At 40.3% G+C, this 15,113-nt stretch overlaps 1 protein-coding gene across 1 annotated transcript in view; it reads left to right on the plus strand.

Annotated features, from left to right (window-relative positions):
* CUBN (cubilin) overlaps positions 1 to 15,113 on the plus strand; it is a 263,301-nt gene that overhangs the window by 110,681 nt on the left and 137,507 nt on the right. Inside the window, exons 29-31 of the mRNA XM_077897053.1 lie at positions 1,376 to 1,557; positions 6,332 to 6,506; positions 7,998 to 8,167. Coding sequence (XP_077753179.1) covers positions 1,376 to 1,557; positions 6,332 to 6,506; positions 7,998 to 8,167 — 527 coding nt within the window. The remainder of the gene's footprint in view (positions 1 to 1,375; positions 1,558 to 6,331; positions 6,507 to 7,997; positions 8,168 to 15,113) is intronic.

A 15,113-nucleotide genomic window follows, 5' to 3' on the forward strand; every position in this document is an offset into this window, starting at 1 on the left:
CCTGGGATCATGCCCTGAGCCAAAGGCAAATGCTGAACCACTGAGCCACCCAGGCATCCCAGTAATATTTTTTAAATGGAATTCTAATTTTTAGATTTTCTTTATTATATTCAGGAAAGAATTTCATAATAGGAAGTACAATGAACATGTGAATAGTGTTAGTGTATATCCTGTTTCTCTGTCTTCCATTTCCTTGTATGTAATATATTATTTTGAAGTCTAATCAGACCTAAGATCTAGAATACTAAGAGCTAAAAATCTTTGTTTGTATGAAAGACTCTAGGAATTAAAAAAAAATATGATCTGTCCATAGTAGCTTTATTCATAATTGCCAGAATTTGGAAACAAGCAAGATGACCTTCAGTAGCTATAAAAGGATAAATAAATTGTGGTACACCCAGACAATGGAATATTATTCAACATTAATAAATGAGCTATCAAGCCAGAAATAGACACAGAGGAAATGTATATACATATTAACAAATGAAAGAAACCAGTCTGAAAAGGCTCCATACTATATGATTTCAAGTATTTGACATTCTTGAAAAGGCAAAATTATGGAGACAGTAAAAAAAAAAAAATAAGTGGTTGCCAGGGGCTAGAGCAGAGGAGGGATAAAAAGGCTGAGCACAGATTTTTAGGGCAATAAAACTACTCTGTATGATACTATAATGGTGAATATACATCATTATACATTTGTCATAGAATGTACAATGTCAAGAGAGAACCCTAATATAAACTACAGACACTGGGTGATAGTGAAGTGTCAATGTAGGTTCAACAGTTGTAACAAATGTCTTACTCTGGTGGGTTGGGCAGGGCGGATGTTGATAATGGGAGAGGCTGTGCATGTGTGGGGACAGGGGTAAAAAAATAGGAGCTCTATCTCCCACTCAGTTTTTCTGTGAAGTTAAAACTCTTCTAAAAAATAAAGTCTGGGGATTCCTGAGTGGCTCAGTGGTTGAGCATCTTGCCTTTGGCTCAGGGCATGGTCCCGGGGTCCTGGGACTGAGTCCCACACCGGGCTCCCTATAGGGAGCCTACTTCTCCCTCTGCCTATGTGTGTCTCCCATGAATAAATAAATAAAATCTTAAAAAATATATATTACCAAAGATTTGATGTGTTGAAAATGAGGACTGAGAATTGTACCAAATGATATAATCAATGTTTTTGAAGAATAAATTCAATAAGGTGTATCTATGATTTTTTCGCACTGCTTTATAACTGATTTGTTATAACTTCATTATAACTTTATGAGTTTTCCCCTAAATTAGGCATTGTGCATTTTTAATTATCTTTGGATTAGTGGATTTTTGAATTTTTCTGAGTGACCAATGCCCATTTTGAACTGACTGAGCCTTGCTATTTTAACAGGTTGTGGTGGTGAATTGTCTGGGACCACAGGATCCTTCAGCAGCCCTGGATACCCTAACACATATCCACCCAACAAGGAGTGTATCTGGTACATTACCACAGCCCCTGGAAGTAGCATTCAGCTCACCATCCATGACTTTGATGTAGAGTATCATGCAAGATGCAACTTTGACGTCCTGGAGGTAAGAATTTCAACTGCTTATCAGCACATTCCAAATTTGGGATAGAACTGGAGATCACTCTGCAAAACTCCCTAAATTATTTCCAGTGACCAGCAGAATTTTGATTTGCATTAGTTCTTTGTGAGTGATGTTTACAAACAAATAGGATTAATATCTCAGCTTGGGTTTCCCTAAAAACAGTGGCCGAAGGACTTAGTGGTGGGCAATTTAACTTGGAGATGGTACCAGGAAGCAAGAGTGAGGAGACAGCAGGAGGGAGGGTAAAGGAGGTAGACCCAGTGAGGGGAGCCCCTGTGGACCACTTGGACTTAATCCCACTGGGACCCTGGGAGGTGCTATGAGGACTGCTCATCAGAATCATCCCTCTAAGGGTGTGAGTCCAAGACACTGGTCTCTCGACTCCATCCCCATTAGTGGATTGTACTCGGGATGGTTAATGCCCCACACTTCAGTCTGAGAAAGCTCCCTTAGGAAAGGAAGTGGGGAGGCAGAGTGTAGAGAAGGGGTGGTCTTGAGGGTGAGATTGTAGCCGCAGCTACCATCAGAGGGGGGGCCCGCATGGTGTGGGGTACAAGATGCAACACTATGCACAGGGTTTATCTCATAATTGATATGACCTTTCAAAATCTATTATAATCAGTTGTTTATTGCAAGGATCTAGTCATCAGGAGCTGAACCAGTCTGCAAAATGTAATGGCTTCCTACACACAAAGCTCCTATCACCTCAGCACTAGAGATTGCTATAGCGCTTCATGACAAGGGTTCTTCTATATCTACTAGAATTTAAACTCCATGAAGGGCTTGGTATTTGTTTGTTTGTTTTGGTTTTGCTTTATTGCTATACCTGCCACAAGAGTACTTGTCAAATAGTAAAACGTTTGATACCTATTTGTGGAATGAATGAAAGTATGTATATCTCTGATCGACACACCATAATAACGCACATGGGTGGTGGTTTTCAAAGGGACTTTGACATCCACTTTCCCATTTAAAGATTAAATAATCCTGTGAGGTAAGAAGGGAATTTTGTCCTCATTTTGCCATTGTCAAAACACAGGCTCAAAAATATTGATGGGTTTTTCCATGACCACGAGGACAGTGAGTGGACTAGCGCAGAACTGAATCCATCCATAACCCGATGCTCCACATAAGCCAGCACAAAAAGATAGAGATGGGCAGTGTGCAGGATGTTGACATGAGCAGCATGGACTTCAGAGGCAACTTTAACACTTAAAAACTTCACTTAATTGCAAAACAAGTTCTCTCCTTGAAAAGACATAGGATTCTCAAATCGTGCCCTCACTGAGTGGAATAGCAGAATTGTATTTAACAGCTCCAGGCTCTGTAAAGGGGGATAATGCTGCAATAAGTGAAATCAGAGACGAAGCTTGTTAAGTCCTCAGGTTAAAACTTCTACCCTTGTCTTCATGCTGGTACTGGTTGTTGCCAAGTCATGACTCTATCTCAGAAGAGGAAAGGTTTTTAGGAAGGGAGAATGAGGAGGCTCCCAAAATTCACAGAGTATGAGTAGGAATAACACTTGTGTGTGAAAGGTTCAAATGGTCCTACGTGCCAGCAAGGATATTTTTCAGTGGCATAAAACCCCTTAACACTTACAAAAGGTTGGCAGCCAACTTTTCCACAGTAATGTGAAATGTTCCTAACCCTTCATTTTCATATTCCAAAGAGAATGTGATTGTTGCCCATTTGGCAAAATGTAAATGGGCTCATTGTGCTGTGAGTTTTGTCACACCCATTACATGAGAAAGCAGACTGGGGCTGTTCCCTGCAAGCAGCTCCGGGGACAGGGGGACAAAACATGGTCTCTAGGCAGCTGCATTTAGGCAGGTCTTGTGCCTGCCCAGAAAGAGCTCTGAGCAGAGGCTATAGTCAGCTTGGGGCTTATTTTTATTAGGACAAGATAGTCTCCCATGTTCCACAAAACCAGGGTTTGTGGGGGGATGTTTTAAGCCCCTGAAGTGTTTTGGGGAAGCTTACTTCTTAAGGCTGAAATGAGTAACCCCTTATTTTTTGTTCAAAAACCTTGTTTGACATATCAGCAAATGTTCCTGTCAGGTGGAAAGCACTGTAATAAATTTGCACTAATGATGATAAAATTATTTTTTCAATCCCTCATACCAAAGCTGCTGATAACATGCTAGCAGTTGGTTTCAAAATGCTACTCCGGCTGGGTACGTGGCCTTGAGACACTGACCACTCTCTTGACCTACCTGTCCTCAACCTGTACGTTATCCTTTCCTGTTCAGAGCACAGTCAAGTAGGACCTCTTTGTCCCCAGGTATTGGACTTACTTGGATTTTGCTAGATTTTACCAAGAGCCAAAATTCAGTGTCCAGAAAGTGACCACTTGCATTAAGCAACAGCCGTTCGGTTACTCATAACCCTGGAATGCTGACTTGATTGTAACAATAAATGGAGCTAACAGAGCAGAAAGAAACGTTCAAAACAGATTAAAACCATAGGCTTTGAAATGTTCTATATCCTAAGCATTTGCTAAAAACACATTTTTTAAATCTCTGATCATCAGACCCGTTCCCCCCCCCACCCCAAAGTTTAGTCATATGCTGTAGTTGAAAGAACCACACCCTGAAATTCTTTCCATCTTTTTCCTCTTTTGAAGAGTCATGCATTAACTATCAGTGTTATTTGTGGAAACCAAAAGTACTGTTGTATTGTTTGGGTCATGGAAACACTCTGGCTGATTTTACTTCAGTCTCTTGAGAAAAGAGCCTGAACCTGCATAAAGCAGAAAAGGAAATCCACTCCTTGGTGCAATAAATCAAGACAATTGCTTTTGGTGTGGGCAGTTTACTCCCTCTGGTCTTTCTGCCATGATCTGTGTCAGCCCAGCCCCGCAAGAGGGGAAGCAAAGAATGTCAAAAGCGGCAGTGTTGATTTTCCTGGAGGCCCAGCCCACTCATCCCCGTTATGTTTGTGATCTTAAGGGGACCTGAGCAGAGAGAACAAAGAATATTTTGCCGACATGCAAGTTTCCTTTGTCAGAACTAAAGCCTTGTGCTCAGTGTTCTCTCCAAATATGTGCTATTTATTGGGTTTGGATGATTGGGAGCACATGCTGTCAGTTTCAGGCTCTGAGGACTGTGTTCTCTGGGGAGGCCAGGGGGCAGGCAAATCTCAAAAAACGGGAGAGACCCTGTAAACCAGAAGCAATCTTTTCCTTCCCCTTGTATTTGCATATGTGTACGTGTTAAGGGCCACACAGGGCCCCTCCTAAAGTCCTGCTTTTGATGGGACTCAGAGGGCCACACAGACATAGCTCCTCCTCTGAAAATAAGCTTGAAGCCATCCGCCTGCTTCATTCCTTTGCAATTAAAGTCCTTGTGTTCGGCCCTCTGTGAACAGCAGTTGCATTCTTTTTGGGCCTTGGCCGCCTGGCTGGGGGGAATTAATCAGACAAAGAAATCATTATAGATTCAAATCACACTCTCCTCGCCAAAAGTAGGCTTCTTGTTCTCCAGCTCTCCCCTCAGAGAACACTTGAGTGATTCCCCCCATCAGTCAACAGCTGCCCTGAAGGTGGGCGAGGGCTGGGGCCTGAGGAATCAGAATGAGGACAGTCCTTAGAGGTGGTAGAGCCACCCAGATGCCAGGAGAGGGAGGGCCCTGTGCACAAATCTCACCCAGCACTGCTTTCCCCATTCCAGTTTTGCCCTGGAGCAAAGAATTATGAGCATATACATGTTGGGGAGGAGGAAGGACCCAGATAGTATTATGCTTGAAAGCTGTCACCAGAAATGGTCTTTCTTCTCCAAACTGGAGTTTGGCAAAGCCTGGAGTTAGGGATTCAATACCTTTTGTTTGATTCTTATCTTCTTGCCCCCTTCTCCTATACTCACCCCTGCAACTGAGAAATCTGTGTGTGAGACGTTAGAGACCTGCCTGGGCACTACCCACCTCTAAGATATGGCTTTAGAACCCAAGGAGGTGGGGGGCTTGCTGGGAGGAATGTATGTGTCACTGGGGCACTGGATCCTAGTCAGATAGATGGTTGCGAATTAGAGGAGCCTAGATCTGAGGACACTTGAGATAGATCTAGAGGGAAACATCCAGGTATTGAGCAGAGTCCAGGACAATTTCCCAGAGGAAGTTGCTCTTGGTCACATTCCCACCAATGGGATTTTGGGAGTAGGTTCAGAGAGAATCTGGGGGAGTCCCTTCTTAAGTATACCATAGAACATACTAACAGGTTATATTTTCACTCTCTCTGAAGAAGCAAAAATATTATATTAAATGCCTAATCTTATAAAGTATGCAGACTGCAAAATGGAACATCCTAAAAAATCTAACTGGGAGATCAATAGCTTTCAGTGATCTGACTTTCACAAACAAGATGGCTTTTGGCTAAGACTATTCCCATGTGCCTAGAAGAGTTAGACAATCAGACTTGATACTGTTTTACAGCAATGCCTCTGCCAAAGATAGCAGGAAATCTTATGAAGTTGTGGAAAAAGGAAGAAGGGAGATAGAGAAGATTCTGGAGTAATCAGTTCAGCTCTACTATTCTGATAGAATAAGCAGGCATCTTGTGGGCGGTTGGACTTGTGCGTTCCTAGGGCTGAGGGAGTGCCTTTGAAAATCCAGCTGAAGTTCACAGTTCATCCCCACCCAGGAAGGCTGAGATTTCAGTCTCTCATGATAATAGAATCCAGGAGCTGGTGGTAAAACGGGATCAGGGGTCATCACTCAAATATGTCTCTTAATTTCAGTCCTTTTTTTCTACATCCTGTCTTAGGTTTATGGAGGTCCTGATTTCCACTCTCCCCGAATAACCCAGTTGTGCTCCCAAAGATCATCTGAGAATCCCATGCAAGTCTCCAGCACCGGAAATGAGCTAGCCATCCGCTTTAAGACCGACAGCTCTATAAACGGGAGAGGCTTCAATGCCTCATGGCAGGCAGTCCCCGGAGGTGAGTAAAACAAGGAGGTATCTCAAAATACTTAGGCCGAACCCTTCTAAGTTTTATGAAATGATTAGAGAGGAGTATGAAGCCCAACACGGTGACCACTTTGTGACTCCTCAAATGACAAACACTGCTTTGGCATTAACTCTTCCCTAAAAGAAAAAAAAAATGTGATAGAATTTAACTTCCACAGTTAAAATATATGAAAACTAGTCCATGCAAGTATGCAAGTCCATGGTGAAAGCAGAAGGGAGGTACTTGGTTAGACTAATACTCTCCAAGGGACTTGGGCCCATTCACTGGCCACAAAGTTGGGCATCAGCAAAGTGGGAAATTAGTCCATGCTATAGTACAGATGCCCAAACTGGAAATGTTAAATTCGTGAATTCCAAGGAATTACCATGTATTATATAGTGACTTTCTGCCTAAAATCTTAGGCAGTCTAAAAATATTTACCTGTTGTAGATTTTTGTTGTTGTTGTATTGTAGTAAATTTTTTAAATTAAAAAAAAAATGAAGGCACAAAATAATCTAGCAGATGTTAACCTATACAACTACTATTTAAAGCCATGTTTGCTGGCTGCTTACAATGTGCCAGCCAGTCATCTATTCTAACTGTTCTATGAACACCATCTCATGTCTTCCCTCACAACCACCCCATGGGGGGAGTTAATTTCAAATCCGTATCTTAAGGATTTGAATGAGGAAATTGAAACTTAGAGAAGTTAGTACTCATCCAAAGTCACATAGCTAGGGAATGCCAAGGCAGAGATGTGATCTCAGGCTACCTTGTGGCCCCAATTTTGGAAACCTAAGGTGGTAACAGTAAGTATGTCAGACATTTCCTAAAGTTAATGATGCATGAATTTAATGAGGATTATATATACGATTATGTATACCTGGTATTTAGATTATCCAAAGCGATTTTCAATTATCAGAAAATGATACCACATTTTTCCATTATAGGTTTGTTTATATTATCATAAATCCAAGATATGGAAAGTCATAGAGATAATCATTAATAGTATTTGATAATATTGTAGGAATTAAAAGACTGAATAACTGTACCAGGTCCAGGATATTAAATTTTAAAAGGCAGATAATAAATTATTAAAAACATATACTACTAACTTATCAAAATTCTTAGATGTGTTATTCTTACAATATATTATATTTTTAGAGAACAAAGAAGAGGCGTTTTATGGCTTTATGAGAACATGATTTTATTTGCACTTAATTTTTTGTATTTAAAAAATTTTTTTAGATTACTTTTGTCATCAGTATTTAAATTATTTGAGGGATTTTCTTAGTTGTCCTTCATTTTGTTGGAATGAATGAATTAATGGTGGATATTCAGTTCTACACAATGTTTGGTATCAACTACATAAAATAGGTGGTCGAATAAAGTAGCATATTGGTCCATGCTACCAGGTAATGCAGCAAAGATTTATGCATCAGAGATTCTTCTCATTTTTGAATTGGGTTTCCTACTTATAGGTTGTGGCGGGATTTTCCAGGCTCCCAATGGAGAGATTCATTCTCCAAATTACCCCAGTCCATATAGGGGTAACACTGACTGCTCCTGGGTCATTCGGGTAGAAAGAAATCACCGTATTCTCTTGAACTTCACTGATTTTGACCTTGAACCTCAGGACTCCTGTATTACGGTAGGTGACACAAATTTCAAGCACCATCTCTAGGCAAACCTAGGTCAAAATTTTGCCATGTGAGCAGATTTAATAAATATATTAGTTACGAATGTTTTCAATGATAATCATAGGGAGCCCAACTATTGGCAACTTAAGATATAAGGACATTTACTTTTTTACATAAATACAAATCAGGAGGTAGATAATCTCAGGATTTGTTTAGCAACTCAGTTTCTGCTCTGCCATCCTTAGTATGTTGATTTGTCATTTTCTGTTTATTTCTTCATGGTCAAAAAATGGCTGCAGTAGCTCTAAACATCCTGTCTGAGTACAGATGCAGAGAAAGGGAGGGGAATTATGCTATTTGTTTCAATTTTGTATTTTTTTAATCAAAGAAGCAAAATTCTCACACAACAAATTTTCCCCTTACATATATGATTGGTCAGAATTGGCTACGTAAGAGGTTAGGGAAGTTTTAGTGGAATGAATTTATCATCACTATTTCAAATCAATTATTATTAAGCCTTTGGGGTTTTCATGGGTTCTACTTTTCTTGAGATTGGAATAGCCCGATCTGCTACTTAAACAAATCAGTGTCTGATAGGACAGAATAGATTGGAGGATGGAGATGGAGGAAAGAATGATGCCTATTAGATGACCAAAGTTTCTGTTACTACCTTCAACTTTAATACATTCTCACCTGAAACTAATGCTTTATCCTTAATGTTAGAGTGAATGAGGATGCATTTTAAGATTTTCTTTTTGTTTTTAATTTAATTTTTTTGGTGACTTGTTTTTTTTAACAAAAGATTTTCCATCTTTCATTTGTATTTAGAGACATTTCATTTAAATATAAACCAGATTCTCTTGGCTAATGAATCTTTCTATTTTTAGTTTCCTGATAGTTTCTTACACAAACTCCAACTGGCTAGCTTTCAGATTTAACTCAGGGAAGATCGAAAGGTGTTTCATATTTGTCAAAGTAGCCCAGTCAAATGGTTTGATTTCAAATATTGTTTTACAAGATGAAATCAGTTATCTACTTTAAAAGTTCGATTTATTTATGACTATGTATTAGTCTTCTAAATGAATCTTCAGAGTCTAAGTTGGTGATGCATTGTACAACCTTAAGATCTAGAACATCCACTCACCATAATGGTAACTCAGACCAAGACTAACTCTCCTGACAGAGACAGTTTAAACATTTTACATGATACTTAAAGCACTTTCCTAAATGTAGCAAAAAACTCACAAGATAGTGTAAAATTTCTGAGTTAATATCTGTGAGAGATGTGAGCCTAGTATTTGGGATAGCTTTTGCCTATAGGGCATTTGCTGATTCAGAAGCGGTTAGCAGCACTTCTGTGAGCCTCTCAGGGCAAAGAAGAGCAAAGTTTGAGTCTACAGCCAGAATAGGGTAGAAGTCCTGGTAAACCATCCCATATCCTAGGTAAAAGGAAAGTAAAAGAGCCTTCACAGAAACTGCATACCAGCTTTGAGTCACCTGAGTGGCCCCCAAAATCTGAAGCCATGGAAAAATGAGAGGGGACCTTGTACTGCTGTACATCTTTGCACATCTGACAAAAGCAATTTAGAATCTTTTTCAAAGGGAGATAAAGTCATCCTAGATCTTCTTTCTACTAATAATTTTTCATGTGCAATAGCCAGCACACTATCAAAGACATGTATGCACATGAGATAATATAACATAAATGCGATACAGTATGAATAATGGACAACGGAAACAAACACTAATATGGTAGATTGGTAAACAATTATGATTACTAAGCTCATGGGGATAAAAGTCAAACGTAAAGCTCTTAGCAAAGAAGTGCAAACTATAAAAGGTGACATTGCAAAAATGAAAAAGAACCAATTAAAGTCTTTAGAACTGGATAAAATATAATAGCTGAAATTAAGACCTAGTCAAATTAATGTCTAGTCTAGTGCTAGACATTAGACAGAGATGAAGAGAGAAATAATAAACTAGAAGATAAGTCAGAAGAATCTAGTTGGGGGGGAAAAGTACAGATAAGCAAAAGGATGGAAAATATAGAAGAGAGGTTAAGACACATAGAGGAGGCTTATAAAAGGTATAACATACATTTAACTGTAATCTCAGAAGGGAAAGTGAGAGATAAATGGAACAGGAGCAATAATTAGACAGCTAATTACTAAGACTTTTCTCAAACCAATGAAAGATATCACATTAATAAAAACAAGAATCCCAGGGAACCCAAACAACTGAGTAGAAATAGAGAAATAAATAGACATACTAATCTAAAAAAAAATAAAAATAAAGGGGAAATGTTACGATCAGCCAGGAGAGTGGATAGGGGAACAGATTGCCTTTTAGGAAGTAGCACACTGAACACTGACTTTTCAACAGTGATAATTAGAAGGAGAAAAAACAATGGAATGGTATCTTTAGTCTAAAGAAAGAAAATAACTACCAACCTGAGACTCCAACTCTCCTAAAATAGTCTTTAAGAATAAAGGTGAAATAAAGCATTGAAACAGAAAAGGGGTCTTCAGGAAAAGTTCAAATGGGCCAGAAACAAAATGTTTACCTCACAGATTTGCCTGCAGTGGGCAATTCTCCACCATTTGTTTCCTCTCCCATTTGGTGTGGTGCCAAGTACAGTATCTTCTCTTCTCTTTGGTAAAGTCTATAACCCATCCCATAGAATTCAACATACAAAAGCATGTGAACAAAACAAAGTCTAGGTCAAAGGCACGCCCAGCACGGCTGTGTTTTTCCCCCCTCCTATGTTCATGAGTAGAGCTTTCCACCTACATGAGATATAAATACACAGTTTTCTATTAACTACTGCCATATCCCAGCATGCAGCTGGGCTTGAGTTAACAAACTGTAGCATGAGGCAATAGATAGGAGCAAGTAAAACCTCAAATATGATCGAGTCATAGTCATGGAGACAGGAAAATAAACCCAAAGACAGGTGCTGGGAGGAGTTCAGTCTGACAAACAAGGTAAAATATAAAATGTAATAGTCCAAACAAGTTGTAGGAAAAAGGGAATCCTGTATAAAGTAGTTAGAGTATCCCTGCCAGTGGGCATATGGGGCATTCAGAAACAGATGCCACTCAGCACCTGAGCAAGACTCCGATATAAAATGTGAATTATATCAATCACATGGTGCCAGAGTTAAGAAATCCAGCTCTGTGGTGGGGTAAACCTGGGGCTGAGCCTGAATGTTGCCATTTTCCAGCAGTGTTGCCTTAGAGAAAGTGAACTTTCCAGCTTTCGTGTCTTTAACTGTGAAATAGTGATAATAAGAGTACCTGTGTCAGATTTGTTGTTGGGTTATTTGAGATTATGTAAGTGACTGGCTTTTCACATAGAAAGTTATTGATTCATGCTAGCCCTAATCAAAATGATGGTGGTGGTGAGTGCTGAAGATGGCATCTGAGCTGTACATGTACATTTGAAAATATTTCTATATATCTGGGTAGTCATTAAAGTCACAGAAGTAGGTGTGATCACATAAAATAACATTTTCTAGAGAAAAGGACCAAAAAATTCTTTAGGAAACATCACCATTTAAGGGGCAAATAGAGATAAGAGAGGAAAAGAAGATGAAGAAGAGGCACTCAGAAGTAGGTGGAGAACCAGAGAGAGTGGTAGTCTAGAAACGAGGAGTAAAGCCAATTTTAAGAGTGGGTGATCAAAGGTACCAAAGGTATCAAATCCGGCAGAAGTCAACTAGGAAGAGGTTTGAAGTAAAGCCACTGGATTCAGTCTTTGATAACCTTGGAAGGAGCAGGATGGGCATGGGTAGTAGTGGAAGACTCTAGATCACAATGGCTTAGGAGGGGCAGAAGCTTCTTAGCTTTTTCCTGGAGAAAAAGTTATGGCAGTGAGTGGTATAAGGGAATAAAATGCTATGACCAATGGAGAGTTGTTTCTTGTTTTTTGGATTTTTTTTTATAATGATAGAAAAGTTTGAGCATGTGGAGTGGCAAGGTGCTGATGGGAAAGTAACAGCTGAATGTAAGAGAAATGGAGGGGTACCTCCATGGAATCAGTCAGTTAAGCGTCTGCCTTTAGCTCAGGTCATGATCCCACGGTCCTGGGATCGAGTTCCATGTCAGGCTTCCTGCTCATAGGGAGACTGCTTTTCCCTTTTGCCTTTTGCCACTGCCTCTGCTGTGTTCTCTCTTTCTGTCAAATAAATAAATAAAATATTTTTTAAAAGAGATAAATGGAATAATTGATGAAGTCATATTCAAGTTAGAGACCTGAAGAAGAGATAGATTGATCCTATAGATTTCATATTTTCAGGATGAGAAATTAAAACACATGACTAACCCCAACGATATATAGTTTTCTTTGGTTTGCAAATTTATTTATATTGAAACTTATAGAAATCACACGTAAGCTAGGTCACTTTTGTTTGTATAATTTATAAATTACCTTTTTAGAAAAAGATAAAGTAATGTGAAGAAGGACTATTCTGGTAACCTAGGGTAGAGATCAGCTGTGTGTGGTTGCCAAGCGGACCCAGTTACAGGATGGGAGGCCTGCAGAGCTTGGAACCAGAAGGCAGTGTCCTGGCGAGGCTGGAAGCTTGGCTTCAAGTTACAGTTAGTTGTCTGGGGGTTCATGAAGGCAAGCATTGAGGCACCAGCCCTCTATCGTTTATAGCTAGATGGACACTGGATGTAAAACGTGCCCTACAGTCCAATATCTTACATAACATCTCTGCAGTTTAAGTTCATACAAAGCCAGTCATTCATTCTGGAGGCATTCAATTTAATTTCTTGGTCCTGTTGCTTGGACAAAGTCATTAGCAAAGAGAAAAATATTCAGCTGCCAATGATGTTGCCAGATAATGTTTGTGTTCATGGGACTTTTAATAGAGCTCAAGTGTACTTGTTGAATACCGAGGTAAATTATGGCTGGATGGGACCAGGAATCATGTTTTTTAAACTTCTGTAACAGTTTGGGTCATCAGAAGAGGAGATATTAATTTTAATAGACATTATTGCTAATAGTCACAAACACATAGGTACATAGAATGGTAAGTTTGCAACAGGAGAGATTAGAGATAATTTACTGTCATGTGCTGATTCTTTTGGTAGTATTCTTATTTTGAAAAGAAGAGCATCAGGATCAAGATGTGGCAGAGGGGCGCCTGGGTGGCTCAGTCAGTTAAGCATCTGTCTTCAGCTCAGGTCTTGATCCTGGGTCCTGGGATGGAGCCCCTGTTGGGCTCCCTGCTCAGTGGGAAGTCTGCTTCTTCCTCTCCCCCATGCTTATGCTCTCTTCCCTATCTCTGTTGCTATCTCTGTCTCTCTCAGCTGAATAAATAAATAAAACCTTAAAAAAAAAAAGACCTAGTGGAAATTAATAGCAGGACCAACACCAAAATATAAGCAAGCCTACAATAAGTATTCCGATAAGATATAAAAATTTCAGTGTACATGCAAGGAACTGAATTCCAGAATAGAGGACAACTAAAAAATAGGAGAGGATAAAAACCAGGGTTCTTCTGCAGCCATTTTAAATTTTCTTTCAGATGAACGCAGACTTCATTTATCAATATAAGAAGGAGTGTTAGGATTCCAGATGAGGTGGAAGGTGTCTTTGCCTTGAAGTCAGGTGATCTAGGCTGTACCCACCCATTCAATCTTTGGTGTCAACTACGCCCCAGACCCTGCTAGGCACTAGTGTCCGAGCATGGCTCTGCCACTCGATCTTTTCAAGGCTGAGGGATCTGAGTTTGCTCATTTATAAAATCATGTGCCTGGCAAACCCACGCTGACAGAGGATCCAGTTAGGAGTCATGTCTGTGGGTAGGGAGAGCAGCACGAGGTGGGATGTGAAGAAACAGACACTGCGGGGCAGGTGACATCAGTGTGGTTCACTCCAGAGGTCACAGTCCAACCTGCACAACAGACTTGCTAAGCTTGGGGTTCCACTCTGGGGTGCAAGACTGGCCTTGGGTAGGAGGTTATCTCCATACTCCACTTGACGTGCAAAAGAGAGCTCTTCCTGTAGCAGGTCTGGTCCCCAGTGGTCCTAAGTGGAGGCCAGTTAAGTACACAGGGAACCCCAAGCCATCTCTCTTGGCTTTGTGGAAGTAAAGGCAACATTTAGCAAGAAGAAGAAATGGATGAAAAATTTTAAATGGAACAGTAATACACAGCCTCCATCCCCTTTCATATAACCAGTAGCAATAGTCTTTGTATCCCAAAGGCAGCAATCTAGTGCATGAATCACTAATGGATGCATGGCTGGATGAATGAATAAATGAATTCATAGTCTCTATTCCCGCAATAACCAGTGCTTTTGTGGAAAATTGCAGACGACACATTTGGGAATGTGTTGTGCTGAGTTCACTCTCTGGCACATTTATTGATATACAATCTCACTATTTTGAGCCACATGAGAGCTTAGATAACACCACAGAAGCGTGTTTTCTAGAATTTCATGCTGCTATCATGAGAAAAGGGAGAGAATCTGAATTTTCTGACTTCTTTTGAAATGGTGGTGGCATCGTGGGGAGCTAATCAGAAAGCTCAACCGGTGCTCAGATTTCAACTAATTTGGTAATATGTTTGCAGTCTCCACTCAGTCCCCTTTGAGTGGCTGTGTAATTAACCTCAGGCTCTCCTGAATGACACATTGTGAGTATTTCTCGCTAAGGCAGCAGTGGGACCCACTGGCTGGGCATGACTCTGTATGGTCAGCACGAAAATGGCTCCATTATGTTGCCTTTCATGAAGGCTGAGTATTAAAGTGACCTCCGACTGACAGTGTAATTGCTTAATTAGAGTCTCTCTTCCGAGCCTTAAATCCATGTAGCCCTGCAAGCTCTTATCGATCTCTGAGAAATGCTGGTGGTAGCTCAGTGGGAGAGCAGGAGAGGTCAGTTCTGTAGCTCCTGTGGGGCCCTGGAGCCTCCCGCCCTCTGATTTCAGCATCCTCTTTGCTCAGCAC

The sequence above is a fragment of the Canis aureus genome, chromosome 5 (genome assembly GCF_053574225.1).
Source record: "Canis aureus isolate CA01 chromosome 5, VMU_Caureus_v.1.0, whole genome shotgun sequence".
Lineage (NCBI taxonomy): Eukaryota > Metazoa > Chordata > Mammalia > Carnivora > Canidae > Canis > Canis aureus.